This window comes from Oryctolagus cuniculus, chromosome 8 (assembly GCF_051225735.1).
Source record: "Oryctolagus cuniculus isolate XC-2025 breed Fujian yellow rabbit chromosome 8, ASM5122573v1, whole genome shotgun sequence".
NCBI lineage: Eukaryota > Metazoa > Chordata > Mammalia > Lagomorpha > Leporidae > Oryctolagus > Oryctolagus cuniculus.
In genome coordinates, this window is record NC_142874.1 from 112638385 (window position 1) to 112651998 (window position 13614).

The 13614-nt window shown below is 58.6% G+C and overlaps 1 protein-coding gene across 2 annotated transcripts in view; it reads left to right on the forward strand.

Moving 5' to 3' along the window:
- Positions 1-1149: 1149 nt before the first annotated feature.
- The window catches only part of SCD5 (stearoyl-CoA desaturase 5), a 163115-nt gene continuing 150650 nt past the window's right edge, over positions 1150-13614 (forward strand). Inside the window, exon 1 of one of the 2 annotated variants that reach the window (XM_070047963.2) lies at positions 1150-1665. In XM_070047963.2, the coding sequence (XP_069904064.2) occupies positions 1425-1665 (241 nt within the window). In that variant the 5' untranslated portion in view covers positions 1150-1424. The remainder of the gene's footprint in view (positions 1666-13614) is intronic. The other variant, XM_008267676.5, reaches the window with a different exon arrangement.

Below are 13614 nucleotides of genomic sequence, written 5' to 3' on the forward strand. Positions count from 1 at the left end.
TCCCATAATGGAGTAGCTTGTCCAAGTCCCACGAAGTCTGCTTCTGATCCAGTTTTCTGCTAATGCGCCCCCTGGGGGCAGCAGGTGCTGGCTCAAGTACTTGGATCCTGGCCATCCCAGTGGGAGCCCCAGATGAAGTTCTAGGCTCCTGGCTTCAGGCTGTTGTGGCCATTTGGGGAGTTAACCAGCAGATGGAGGATGAAGATTTCTGTCTCTGTCTCTCTGACACTGTCTTTCAGAAAAACAGATGAAAGTAAGCATTGTTTTCTTTTATAAAAATTCAGATTTTTTTTTTTTTGAGCCGGTCACATAATGGCATCCTTTCAAACTCACGAAACACCTGCACGCTGAAACCAAGAGCAGACCCTCGGTCTGTCTCCAAGAAAAGGAAAGCTGTAGCCCGAGAGCGAGCCGGGCCACAGTGAGTGAACACTGGAACCCAGAGACCCGGGACTCGCAGTCCAGGTTCTTTCCCTTCCGCGGCCCACTTGCAGGCATCTTCTATGCAACCCGGGCCCTGTCCGCACAGCTCGCCACCGTCCGCATCAGGAGGGGAGAAGCAGGCGCACACACATTGTTCACGAGTTGATTTTCTTTGGAGCGCTCTGGGCGATTCTCAATTCTCAGTGGTGCAGACGGCGCAGGAGCTCACCACACGCAGAGGCGGGCGGGCGGGCGGGCAGCGCGGACAGGGCCCTGTGGGCGGCCAACGAGCCCCTCGCCGCCCGTGCACAGCCTTGCAGGCACTGCCTGAGCCCTGGCGCGTGCCCGGCCACCCAGAGCGGCGTGGCTGCGTGGCCGCCCCCTCCCCTCCACTGCCTCACTAAGCGACAGACTTAGTGACTTTGATGCCCATCGTGGGTCGAGCGTTACTTGAACTGGGTCTCTGTATTTAAGATTCTCCAACACGGGTGGCTGTGGCTCTTGGAGGGGGAGAGGGGAAGGGCAGCGAAGAGCGTAGGCCCCCCGGCCCTTCTCAGAAGGGCTGCGCACTGCCTTCCGTCTGCCTCCCGGGCGGGGGCCCCCAACTCGGGCGCCGCGGCCATCGCGCGGCAGCAGAGGCCGGGGGGCGTCTTTCTCTTTAAGGGCCCCACGGGCAGGCCTGATTGGCTGTAGCTATGCAGGTCTGTCTCCGCCGCCGGCGCCGCGCGTGCCCACCCTCCCTGCCCTCCGCCCCTCGCGCGCGCCTCCTCTGCCGGCCGCGAGTCCTGCCCCGCAGCGCGCCGGGGAGGGGCCAGCAACAGATGCCGGCCGTCCCCTCGGGCGCCCCCGGGCCACTCTGAGCGGCCCACCGCGGGAGGAGGAGCCGCGGAGCCGCGCTGGGAAGGCCGGCGCGGGCGGTGCGGAGCAGCCCGGCTGAAAGGCACGAGCCCCGGCGCCATCCGAGAGCCCCGCGCAGGCTGAGCGCTCACGTCGCCCCAGCCATGCCAGGTCCGGCTGCCGACGCGGGGCAGGCCCCCTTCTGCGACGCCGACGAGGAGCTCCGGGCCGAGCCGGGAGTCGCGGGGGGCGGCGGCGGCGGCCCGGAGAAGCCGGGCGCGCGCGGGCAGCGGCGGCAGCAAGACATCGTCTGGAGGAACGTGGTGCTGATGGGCCTGCTGCACCTGGGGGCCGTGTACTCGCTGCTGCTCATCCCCAAAGCCAAGCCGCTCACTCTGCTCTGGGGTAAGTCCCGCGGCGCCCTCCGCGTCGGCCGTGTCGCTTCCCGCGCGCGCGCACGTACGCACGCGTCCCGGGCCCCTGGGCATCCAGTTCCCCGCCCGCTGGGACGAGCGGCTATCTCTGGCCAGGTGTCTTGAACTTCTGGCCCCTTGTCTTCCGCAGTCGGCCCGAGGAAGTGCAGTGGCCGGCTCCCGGTGGGGGACGCTAGGAGCCCGGAGCCCTGCGGCGCCCCCGCCGTGCGCCCCGGCGCCCGCGGGGAACTGCTAGGCACCGGCGGGATCGGGCGCCCGGGGAGGGAGGACAGCGCTGCGGTGGTGTCTCCCGTGCGGGTCCCCGGGGCCCTCCCCTCTGCTGCCCTCCTGTTTCTCAGTCCCCGCTGCGGGCCAGGGGTCCTTGGGACCTAGTTAAGGACCTTTAGAAAGGGAAGGGGCAGGGGCGGCTAGCACACTGCTGAATCTTGGTTCTCGTGCTCAGAATGGGGGAAGACACCGGTTTCCTTCTTGTCTTTCCAAGGTCCCTCGCCCTGCCGGCTCCGTGGTCTTCTATGCCTACTGTGGCTCTCTGGCCGGGAAGTTTCTCTGCGCAAACCGAGCCCAGGGGCCGGGGCGCTGCACCCCCACCACGAAGTCCCACTGTGGCCTTACAGAGGTCTGAGGGTCAGTTCAGCTGCTGTGGCTCTCCTGCCACCCTCCTTCCTTGCACCCCCACTCCTGCTGGAAGGAAAGGGCCCCCAGGGTCCCAGGACCTCCCCAGTCAGGGCTTCGCGGCCCACTGGTGGGTTCGGGCCCCTGTGGCTGAAGCAGCCAGGACAAAGGGCACAGGCATTGACCCGCGGCTCTGACAATTGACTCCACAATCGCCTCCCCGCCCCCCCCAGCCACCCACCCTGCAGAGATGTCTGAGGAACTGGGGCGAGAGACACAGAACCTGCCTCTGTTTCCAGAGCGGAAGGGGAAGGGAGAAAGAAGACCTGTTTCTACCAAGCAGGCTGGTGGGCAGGGTGCCAGCTGCAGATGCCTAGGGAGATAACAGGGCTACTTGGGTTTCAGCCGGTCTCTTGAAACCTTTAGTCCCTGCTCTGGGAAGCAAGTCCATCCAGAAAGCGGGTGCCTCCTAGGGGGTGTGGCTCAGGGAGGGCAGTAGAGTTGTGGTCCCCAGAGCTCCTGCCGCAACCTCTCTTCCTGGTCCCTTTCTCTCTCTCTCTCTCTCTCTCTCTCTCTCTCTCTCTCACACACACACACACACACACACTCACAAACACAGCATCTTTGATGTGCTGCGGTCTAGCTCCTGGCCTGTTTTCCTTCCTGCCGGCTCCAAGTGGCAGGGCCCCCGGTACGTGCAGCCAGTGCCTACTGGGGGCACTGCCACCCCCAACCAAGCCCTCTTTGCCCAGAGCCTGTCTCCAGCTCCTCCCACCCCCAGCCGCCAGAGGCACTTCAGAGCCTGCAGCCTCTGGGGGATTGGGCTTAGCTTTAATAGCTCAAGGAGAAGTGAGCACTTAAAATATTATCTTACACGCCTGGCACTCCGCTGAGCCCTGCTGCACCCCACCCCCAGGCTGGTCAGAGTTGTCTCTGCCCTTTCTCCCTTTCCTTTCTGCCGTCCCTGGTGGAGACAGAATCTTCGCTCTGAGAGTCCTCGGCCAGGGATGTCCTGTCGGCCCCAGCCTCCCCTGGCTTCCACTGCCAAGTCATCAGCTTTGGATGGGTGGAGTTGCCAGACCCCAGCCTGGGACCTCCCTGGGCAGAAGGCTGCCTTTGCACTCCCCCAGGGCTGTTTTGAAAGGCTGATTGCCCCCTCTCCCTTCTCTCCCTCTCTGCAAAGGAAAAACAGCACAGTGGTAGATATTGTCCTTCCGACCTGCTGAGTTCGGGCCGCTGCTTGGAACCCTTCTCTCTGATGGGTATCTTCTGAAGGAAGAGGTGAGGGGCAGCCAGAGCCCAGCTGAGACTGCCGGCTCGGGGTTGCTCACAGAGACGGCCCCAATGCTGCCACCCCCCAGTGCCACCTCCACCACCGGCTCTGTCTGGCCTTGGAGCCCATTTGGCGCCTGCTTGGGCTGCTCATCCACTCAGGGAGCTGAGTTGTGGGAGAAGTAGGCTGAGCCCATCCAGGGAGGTTGCCCTGGAAACGAGGCCTCCTCAGGGTGGTGCTCCCTGCAGGGGTCCCCATTTAGGTGTGAAGCCTGGCAAGGCTTCAGTCCTACGCCAGCCACCCAGCCGCCAGCCACCCAGCCACCGCCCGGCCCCTCAGCCTGCCTGCGTGCGACTCCCCCTGTGGCCTGGGCAGCTTGTCTTCCTTCTCGGCCTCCCGTTGTTTGAGTGGCAGCTGTGGGGCTGGATAGCCCATGGTGCCCCAGGGCCGCAGGCGCTGGAGTTTCTGAGTCAAGGTCGGGAAGCAACACCAGCTGGAGGGAGCCTTGCGCTTGCTGGAGGGCCTGCTCCCAAGGTTTCCGGCCCAGCAGGCAGTCCACGGATCCCAGGAAGAGTAGAGTAGGGAGTGACCACCAAAGGTGAAAGCCCCAGGGCCGCCTCCCAGGGTGAACTTGGCCTTGACTCTCTCCAGGCTGCTGAGATCTGCTCAGTGTGCCCCATGGGGACAGCAGGTTTCCCCCCATCACGGGACAGTTTCCATGATGGTGCCCGGTAGACCAGGGGCTAGTTTGCCCTGCTCCCTTCGAGGTGGCAGCTGTCCCTCTCTCCCGCCCCAGGGCAGTTGAGACCACAGTCCAGGCAGGCCCAGGGTTCTCTGGCGCCTTTTCTGGAGCCGGGAAGTGGCAGAGACAGGCAAATCTGGGGTGGGGGGGGTGTTGGGAGCATTCGTGTAGTTGGCTCTCCAGCTTTATTCGGAGTCTCGCCCAAAGATGAGCAGCGGGCAGCCTGCATCCATAGCCAGAGGCAGTCTTTGTGTCCCTGTCCCTGTCGGGGTGCGCATCTCTTGCATATGCAGCCCTTTGTTGAGCCTCCCGCTTGCACTTGCATGGCTCTGGCTTCCGTCTCACCTCTCAGTTCTCCAGGGCTGGGTGGGCCAGGCTCAGTGGACAGGTGCATCTGAATGCGAATCCCTGCTCCCATACTCCCCCAGGGCCAGGCCTTGGCCAAGTGGACATCAGAGAACCTCTGTTTCCTCACTGTTTAAGTGGGTATCTCACACTACTTACACAATCTGCAGAATTAGCACATGTAAACCCCTCAGCACAGGGAGCGTCCCTTGCTTGGTAGTGAGTCATTCTTAGCTGTCATTATTACTGCTAGCCCTGTACTGGCTCTTTTTCTTCAGTAGAAGAATGCTCAATTAAACTAGGCGTGCACGACTCTTCCTTGCAAACCTGGTTGCAGCTCATTCTTGCTGCTGCTCTGGGGTTTTTAATGGGCAGCCGCTGACAGCCCTCCCCAAGGCCGGATTGCAGTGAAACCAGAGAGAGAATTCAGAGTGCTTTTGCTGGCTTAACAGTCCCAGCAAGTACAGGTGTAGGTTGAAGTCAACATTATTAACTCGGGTTTTTTTTTCCTAAAGCTGGTCAAGGTCACTGCAGACTGCACTGTGACCATGACATGGGAAGTTGAGCTGCAGAGTAGAAGCCAGGGCCTTGCCAATTAGCTCACCCCCCGACCCGTCCCTTTGCAAAGCGTGAGCCTCGCTCTCGGCTGTAAAATCTGGATGGTGATACTGGGCCGATGGTCATTTTCAGAACCAAGGCACGGGGTAAAGTGCTTGCCACTTGCCCAGTGCTCTCTGCTGTGAGCATTACCTCTCAAGTTGGGTGTGTGTAGGGGGAGGGGAGGCCGAACACGGAACCTGCGCTGGCTTTGCCTTCTGGGACTCGGAGAACTTTTGGCTCAAGGCACGGGATTTAAATCCAAATATTTGATGGTGACTTGCTGTAAAGTCTTTGTTCTTGCCTTGTTTAGTTCTGTGTGTCACATAAAGTTATAGCCACTGCTTGGAAAAGCCGGTGATAGATCTACAAAAGGGCGATGTGGCCAGGGTAGTATTTTGAAGGGTCTGTAAAAGAGAGTGCCTTTGGGGGCCATCTCTTCCCTGTAGTCTACCTGCCCTTCTGACCCTGTTTCTTCAGGAGTTGCCACAACGTGGGGGGTGCGGGTAATGTGAATGGGCTTTGAAGTCAGAGTCCAGCCCCCAGGGAAGGCCTTGGGCGAACCACTTGCCCGCCTCTGCCAGGGTCTCCAGCTGCACACTGTGTGTGTGTGTGTGTGTGTGTGTGTGTGTGTGACTGCAGACACCAGCGTCAGGTCGCAGCTGGAACCATGCGCACCAGTGCAGTAAGAGTGTGGCCCGGAAGCCACAGGAGCAAATGTTCACCCAGGCACTTCCTTCTCGCGGGCCTTTGCGCTTCACCTTGCTGGCTCCCTGTGTGGCTGTGCAGCTGTGCTTGGAAGGGCGAGGCTTGTGCCAGCACCCCCACCCCCCACCCCCCATCAGGAAGCCCCAGTGACGGAAAAGGTCATTGTTTCTGATTGTAGGTCTTGTGGCAACTATTGGCGGCCACAACCACAGGTGCCAGTGGGCCTCCCTCATTGTCTGTTATGTGAGTGCTGGGCCAGGAGAGAGAGAGAGGGAAAGGAAGAGGGGGAGGGGAGGGGGAGGGGGAGGGGGAGAAGAAGGGGAGGAGGAGAGGGAAAGACAGAAACAGAGAGAGAAGGAGATCCTCACAGCCATGCTGGAGTCCCGTACCCCTTCATCCACCAGTTCCTTCCTTCTTTCCATTCCAATGACTGGAAGAAATGGTTGCCCAGCAGAAGCACTCCGAAGTCTGGGCCCCACCTGGATCTACAGAACTGGAACCGCCAGGAGTGTTGCCCTGGCTGTCTTAACAAGCTGTTCAGGTGTGTCTGACCTGCAGTCGGGCTGAGAACCATGACTTAGTTTCCTTCTCCAATCATGTTTATTACCCCCCCACCCCCACACACACCTGCCAGGCACTGGCACCATCCCTGACTGTGTGGTGCTTCCTGGTGTGTTGGAGTGGCAGACAGGTGCCTGGGGATGACCGCCAAGGCGGCTCCTGTGCCAGGGCTGAGCCGATGTCCCCAGGTGGGCGGCGGCTCAAGGACTGGGGCTCCGCCTGGCAGAGCGGCTGGAGACGGCTGCTCCAGGGCCCAGGGAGATTGGAAGGACTGAGGTGGGTTTGTGGATGGCCGCCCTGGCTCTCGCCTCCTCTCCCCAGGGACTGGCGGTTGCTGGTTTCTAGGCTGAGGATTCAGGGGGTGGGCACGGAGTTGCTTCAGGGCCTGGAGCAAGGGGGGCGGGGCATAGAAGTCCAGCGGGGCTGTCTTTGATTTCAGACTCAGTCTTTGGGGTCTAAGTGTTACTAAAGCGAAACGGAAACAGCCCCTGAGGCTCCATGAGGGTTCCCCGCGCCTTGGTCCCGAAGCTGGTCCTCGCGGGCCCACCTCCCTGGGCTAGGCGTGCTGGTGCCTGGTGCCCCTGCAGGTTCTGAGCACAGGCTCACCGGGACAGGTTCAAGGGCTCTGCAGGGCCTTCGAGATGCAGATTTCTCTCTTCGCAGGCGCTGCAGAGCTTAAGAACGAACCGTGCAGGCGGTGCCCGAGCCGCAGCCGCCGGAGCCTCGCTGCTCGCCGCGCGGGGCCCTGCACACGCACCAGCTGCACTGCACCGCTCCGGAGCTCCTTAGGGATGGTGGCTCTCGCAGCCCACCGGGGTCTGTTGAGTCCTCTCTGCACTTTCACGCCTCCGGGTGACTCATCTGCACCCCGAAGTCGCTGGGGCGCCCCCCGGGCCTCAGGTCCAGCCATCAGCTGGGATGTTGCAGTTTTTCCTTCCCATGGCCTCCTCCCCTCTGATTCTCCGTCTACCCTTCTGACTCCTCGTAGCTTATTTTAGAACATTCTCTTGCCAACAAAAGGCTGCTGCTAAAATCTTTCAGCAGGCAGCAGCGATGTTTAATTCATGGGCTAGAAAATTAATTTTATTTCTGTGAATAGAGCCGCACTGCATGACCTTTGGGAGTTTGGGCTTGTCTGCTTAACAGATGAACTGGGACCCGCCGAGGAGGCAGGCGAGGGCTGCCTGCCGCCAAACCGGGAAACAAAGTGGTTTTTTTTTTTTTTTATTTTTTAATTATTTATTTATTTGAAAGGCAGAGTAACAGAGAGAGAGGAGGGTAGGGGAGAAGAGAAACAGAGACAGATTGATTGATCATTTGAGCACTCCATCCTCTATCCAATGGTTCACTCCAAAGTGGATGCAACAGCTAGGGTTGGTCTAGGCCAAAGCCAGGAGCCAGGAACTCATCCAGGTCTCCTATGTGGGTGGCAGGAGCCCAAGTCCTTGGGCATTCATCCACTACCTTTGGCACCTTAGCAGGGGGCAGGATGGGAAGTGGAGCAGCCGGGCCTCAAATCTGGCATTCTGATACGGGATGCCAGCGTCTCAGGTGGTAGTTTAACCTGCTGTGCCACAGCACTGGCCTCCCGTGACGCACAGTTGTCAGGGTGCTGTTGGCTTCAGGAATCGCAAAAACTCAGCTCCAAATGGCTTACATAATGAGGAATACTTCTGATTTCACTGATAAGCACCCCTGAGGCCGGGCCACTTCTGGGTCGGCCCAACGAGGTCATCAGAGAGCAGGTGTCTTTTCTTCCCTGGTGGATTTGTCCCAGTTAGGCTTCCTCGTGGTTCCAAGGTGGCTGCCAAAGCTGCAGGCAACACAAGGAGTTCCAGCGGGCGTCGTCAAGAGGGAGAGAGAGGCTGCTGGCTGCTTTCCGAAGCCTGGGTTCATCGCAGGATAAATCTCTCCCAGACCCCTCAGGGCCGATGATGCCGCACTTCCAGGACTGGGTGCACGCCCCCTGTTTAAGGGTGCTAGGGAACAGCCCACAGTTGTTTCAGCCTCCTGAGGTTTGGCTGTAACAGAACACCATCAGCTGGGTTGGGGGGGTCATCACTGCATTTCTCACAGGCCTACAGGGTGCTGCCTGAGGGGGTCCACAGGGCCAGGGCCGATCCTGGTGCCCTCTCACGGAGTCCTCACCTGGTTAGAGGGGTCCCGGGGGCCCCTGCACCCCTAAACCCATCATCGGTGAGGGCTCCACCCATGGAGGAGTTGCTCCTGCCCTTGGAGGAGGGTTCCTGGAATTGGATGATGAAGGCAATGCGTGAGAAGCCATGGCGTTCTTCACCCAGGTTCTCCGTGGCGCCGCTGTGGCTGGTGGCCTTAGTGTTCTGTGGATGGTACGGCGGGGAAGCCACAGCCAGCTTCCTGTAGTCCTGATTCGTGCTTCCTTCAGGGAAGGGCATTTATTTCCTCACTGGACCTCTCCCAGCAGGTGTGTTTCATTTTGTACTAACAAAGCGGCTTACTTAGGAGGAGGGTGCTAGCCGCGTGGCCAGGGCTCATGGCTGGAGACCGTGGATAGCTGTACGTGACAGCGCAGGTGTCAGGAGGGTGGACCGAGCGGGACGGCCTCGTCGCCCCTGTGTAGTCTTTGAGTCAGATTGCACAGAGCACGCCTGCTCAGGGTAAGTGCCTGCTGGGTGTTGCCCAGGCAGCACAGGTGGCGGCTGTGCCTTCCCCTGGAGGGTCGCTTGACCGTCTTGGAATCCAAGGAAACAAGTCAAATAGCAAGTGAACCTGGGAATGACAAGAGCCACGAGTGGAGAGCAGAGCTCAGGTTTCAGTTCATTTCCTTCCTGTGTCACTCTTGGATGAATATCCTCAACTCTTCGCAGTGTGAACGGTGTTGGGTTTGCCTCAGTTTGCCTGAGGAGACAATGACTTCTACACATAACACGTGGCCTAAATGGGCCCAGCCATCTCCAACTACTGTCTTCAGAATACACCTATCTGTCAAGCCATTCGTTACTCCTAGCTGTGGGCCAGGCGTTGTGTAAGAATACAGCGACCCTGTGTCTCTGCCCCCTGTGAAAGGAGCAGCTGTGCTTGTCCTCCTCTGGTGCTCTCGGGCAGGGCCAGGCAATGGAAAATGCTCTTCTTTCAAGGTTCCGTGTGTGAGATGAGAAATGAGTTTCGAGAACTCTGTTGTCTCCTGGAGCGCTTCGTGCATCCACTCCTGTAATAATAAGCATGTTGTCAGCGGCGTTTGCAGATGGTTTCGAAGGAGCTCGCTCTATTCTCGGCCTGTGACTCACCGGATGTCCTCAGAGCATTTGTTTTGCCCAGGAGTCTCTCTAAGCAAAAGGAGATCCGCCTTAGCGAGTGCGAATGGCGCCCGCGGATCTCCCACCCTCCCACCTCCACCCCCAGGTCCCCACTTGCAACGCGGGCCAGTCGCAACGCGGGCCAGTCGGCAGCATGTCTGAGCTCTGTGCGCGGGGTTCCGGGTCTTGAGGCTGGAGGAGGGCAAGAATACTTTTCTCTCTACCTTTTGTAGTTGGCTCCTCCGTGGGACAGACTCCTGCAGCCAAACGCAGGTTAACAAGAGAGTCGAGTGCGTGGATGCAGGGGAGACACCGGGAGCGGCTTGGGGTTCCAGCTGATAACAGCCTCTGTAGCAAGGAGCAGGGGCTTGGCGCCTCTGGGGCGGCAACTTGTGGGAAAGCCATGGAGAAGGCCAGGGAGTGAGGCATGTTGGGTGATTACACACACACACACACACACACACACACACACACCTGCATCCACAGCAGATGTAGGTCCTGCTTTGGGGCAGGTAAGGGGAGGGTGGAGAGCTGTCCATTCCAAAGGATCCTCCCAGGCAGGGCGGCCTCTCAGGGGCTGGCGCATGGGCGGTCTCCTACAGCTCCACCTGGAGCTCTGGGGGCGGTTAAGTCACTACCCCTGAGTGCAGCCTGGGCGCGAGCTCCCGTGAGGCTGGGGATAAGCACGACTGATAGCGCTGATGCTCCCTCGTGTGCGGAGTGCGGTGCAGTCGCGTGTGCCGCGGTCGCTCTGCTGGCTGCCGAGGGACTGAGACAGCAAATAGCCGCTGCCTTCCCTGGAGCTCCTGGAGTCCGGGAGCTAAAGGGCCAGGGCCTGGCCCAGCGGCAGGGCCCGGTGTACATCAGTTCTCGTTGCTTCTGATTGGTTGGAGCACCATGGGTGTCGTATTTTTAATATCACCTCTACATAGGCATGCTCTTGTTGCATAACCCAAAACATCTTCAGCTTCTATGCCTTTCACGGTTCTGATTCAGTGAGAACTTAAGGAGTCTGTCTATCATCCTGGCTTAAATGTATGTCCCCAAACCATGTAAAGAAAGGTGTTAGAGCCCAGTCAAAATTCTGGGCTTTAGGTCACTTGCTTGTCCCAATAGAAACTCCTTTCATGGTAGAGCACATGTGTATCTATTTTTTTTTTAATTTTTTGACAGGCAGAGTGGACAGCGAGAGAGAGAGACAGAGAGAAAGGTCTTCCTTTTGCCGTTGGTTCACCCTCCAATGGCCGCTGCGGCCGGCGTGCTGCGGCCAGCCCACCGCGCTGATCCGATGGCAGGAGCCAGGTACTTATCCTGGTCTCCCATGGGGTGCAGGGCCCAAGCACTTGGGCCATTCTCCACTGCACTCCTGGCCACAGCAGAGAGCTGGCCTGGAAGAGGGGCAACCAGGACAGAATCTGGCACCCCGACCGGGACTAGAACCCGGTGTGCTGGCGCCGCAAGGCGGAGGATTAGCCTAGTGAGCCGCGGCCCCGGCCACATGTGTATCTAAAAAGTGCTTTTTTTGTTTTTTAAGGACTTATTTATTTGAAAGGCAGAGTTAGAGAAAAAGGGAGACAACGAGAGAGAGAGAGCGAACGAGTGAGCGAATGAGCTTCCATCTGCTGGTTTACTCCCCAAATGGCCACAATGGTCAGGGCTGAGCCAGGCCAAAGCCAGGAGCCTGGAACGCCATCCAGGTCTCCACATGGGTGCAGGGGCCCAAGTACTTGGGTCATCTGTTCTCTAATATCGGAGTTCGAGTCCAGCTGCTGCACCTCAGATCCAGCTCCCTGCTGATGCACTTGGGAAGGAAATGGAAAATGACCCAAGTGCTTGGGCCTCTGCCACCCGTGTGGGAGACCAGCATGGAGTTCCTGGCTCCTGGCTTTGGCCTGGCCCAGCCCTGGCCCATTGTGGCTATTTGAGGAGTAAACCAGCAGATGAAAGATCTCTCTCTTGCTCTCGTTCTCGCTCTCACTCTCGCTTTTGTTGTGTCTCTCTTTCAAATAAATACTTTTTAAAAAGTAGGACCTAAGGACCTCTCTACTGAATTTCTCCAATTTATATCTTGTCCCTTTGCATATCCTTTTATTTGTATGTCTACACCTCTGTGTATTATTTTTCTGAACCGTTTGAGAATAGCCGGTGACGTCACACTCTTTGATCTCTACACACTTCACTGTGCATTTCCTAAGATACAACCACAGTGCGGTCATGAGAAGCAGGAAATGGAGCCTGGATGCCCGCTGATCCGCGGTGGACAGTCAGCTGTCCTCAGGTGCCCTGGTAACCTCACTGCAGCTGCAAGCCCCTGAGTACTGGGTGCTGACGGAGGTGGTTCTGCCTACATGGGCTCTGTGGGAAACCTCAGGGGCCACTCTCCCTGGGGAACTGACCCAGTTCTGGGGAGAACACCATGGAGAGGGGCAGAAATGGAGGAGGAGGGCCCAGGCCACGGCAGCCCAGGACTCCTCTGTGTGGTTGCAGACTGTCCACAGTCATCCTAGCGCTTGCTCAACACACGCCTCGGGGGGCTTGCTCAGCCCTGCAGAATTAGAGTCGTGGAGGCTGGGCCCAGGAATCTGCATTTCAGCCAGGGCTGCAGCGGTTCAGGCTGGAGCACCCCTGCCAGGCACAGATAGCCCGGGAGTGATGCTGTATCTTCTGTGTAACACCCCCCCCACTTTGTTCAGAATTGCCGAGCCCCTGCAGTCCCAGGTTGCTTTGGGTGGAAAGCAGGCACCGTTGAGGAGTGTGAATGGTGGCAGAGGTGGGGGAGCCCCCTTCCGTAGTGGTCTGCAGGATCAGTACACGGTTTCTTCCAGCACACGCTGGGATCTGAGGGGAGGGGCATGTCAGTGGAGTGGGGGTAGTGTCGGGACATTTTGTGGGGTGGGTAGGGTAACTGTCTTCTCTGGGGGTGGCCTGGGCAGAGAAGCTTGGACCATTCCTTTGATGTCTGGGAAAACCATTAGGAAGGAAGAGGTGAAGAAAGGACCCTGGAGGGGCTGGTGCCGTGGCACAGTGCATTAAGCTGCTGCCTGCAGTGTGGCGTCCCATATGGGTGCCAGTTCCGGTCGCAGCTGCTCCACTTCCGATCCAGCTCCCTGCTAGTGCACCTGGGCAATGAGCAAAGATGGCCCAAGTGCTTGGGTCCCTGCCACCCACATGGGAGACCCGGAAGAAGCTCCTGCCTCCTGGCCCAGCTCTGGCTGTTGAGGCCATTTAGGGAGTGAACTAGCTGATGGAGAATCTTTCTGTCTCTTCCTCTCTCTGTTATTCTGCCTTTTGAATAAATAAAAATACATCTTTAAAAACAGTAAAATAAGTGTTCATTAATCTCCAGGGTCTCCCGACCAGGGCATGCCTAGTGCATATTAATTGGGGTTATGAAGAAGACACAGTAGTTTAGGGTACAGAAAAGGTTCTCCAGGCACTGGTGTGATGACACTGAATATGCAGATGGGCATTTTTCCTCTGTGCTCAGATTCAGGGGCAGTGAGGGAGCCCTTTTGGGATGTGTTTTTCTGCACCTGCTCGGAGTCAGACAGGCGGGGATTTGGATGTCTCATTAAATTCTGCCCGCCGCACGTCGGTGCACAGGGCCTCACACGCGCCAGGCTCTGAGGGCACACAGATGAGTAAACTGTCATCCATCCCTGTCCACAAGCAGCTTGTGACTAGCAGGTCAATGGCAAGCTACTGTGGCCAAGGCCCACACAGAAGGCCAAGGCCTGGGGTATGGGGCTGGCTAGAGGAGGAGCATGACCAAGGTCACCTGCATGGAGGGAGTGGCACCGAGTGGCC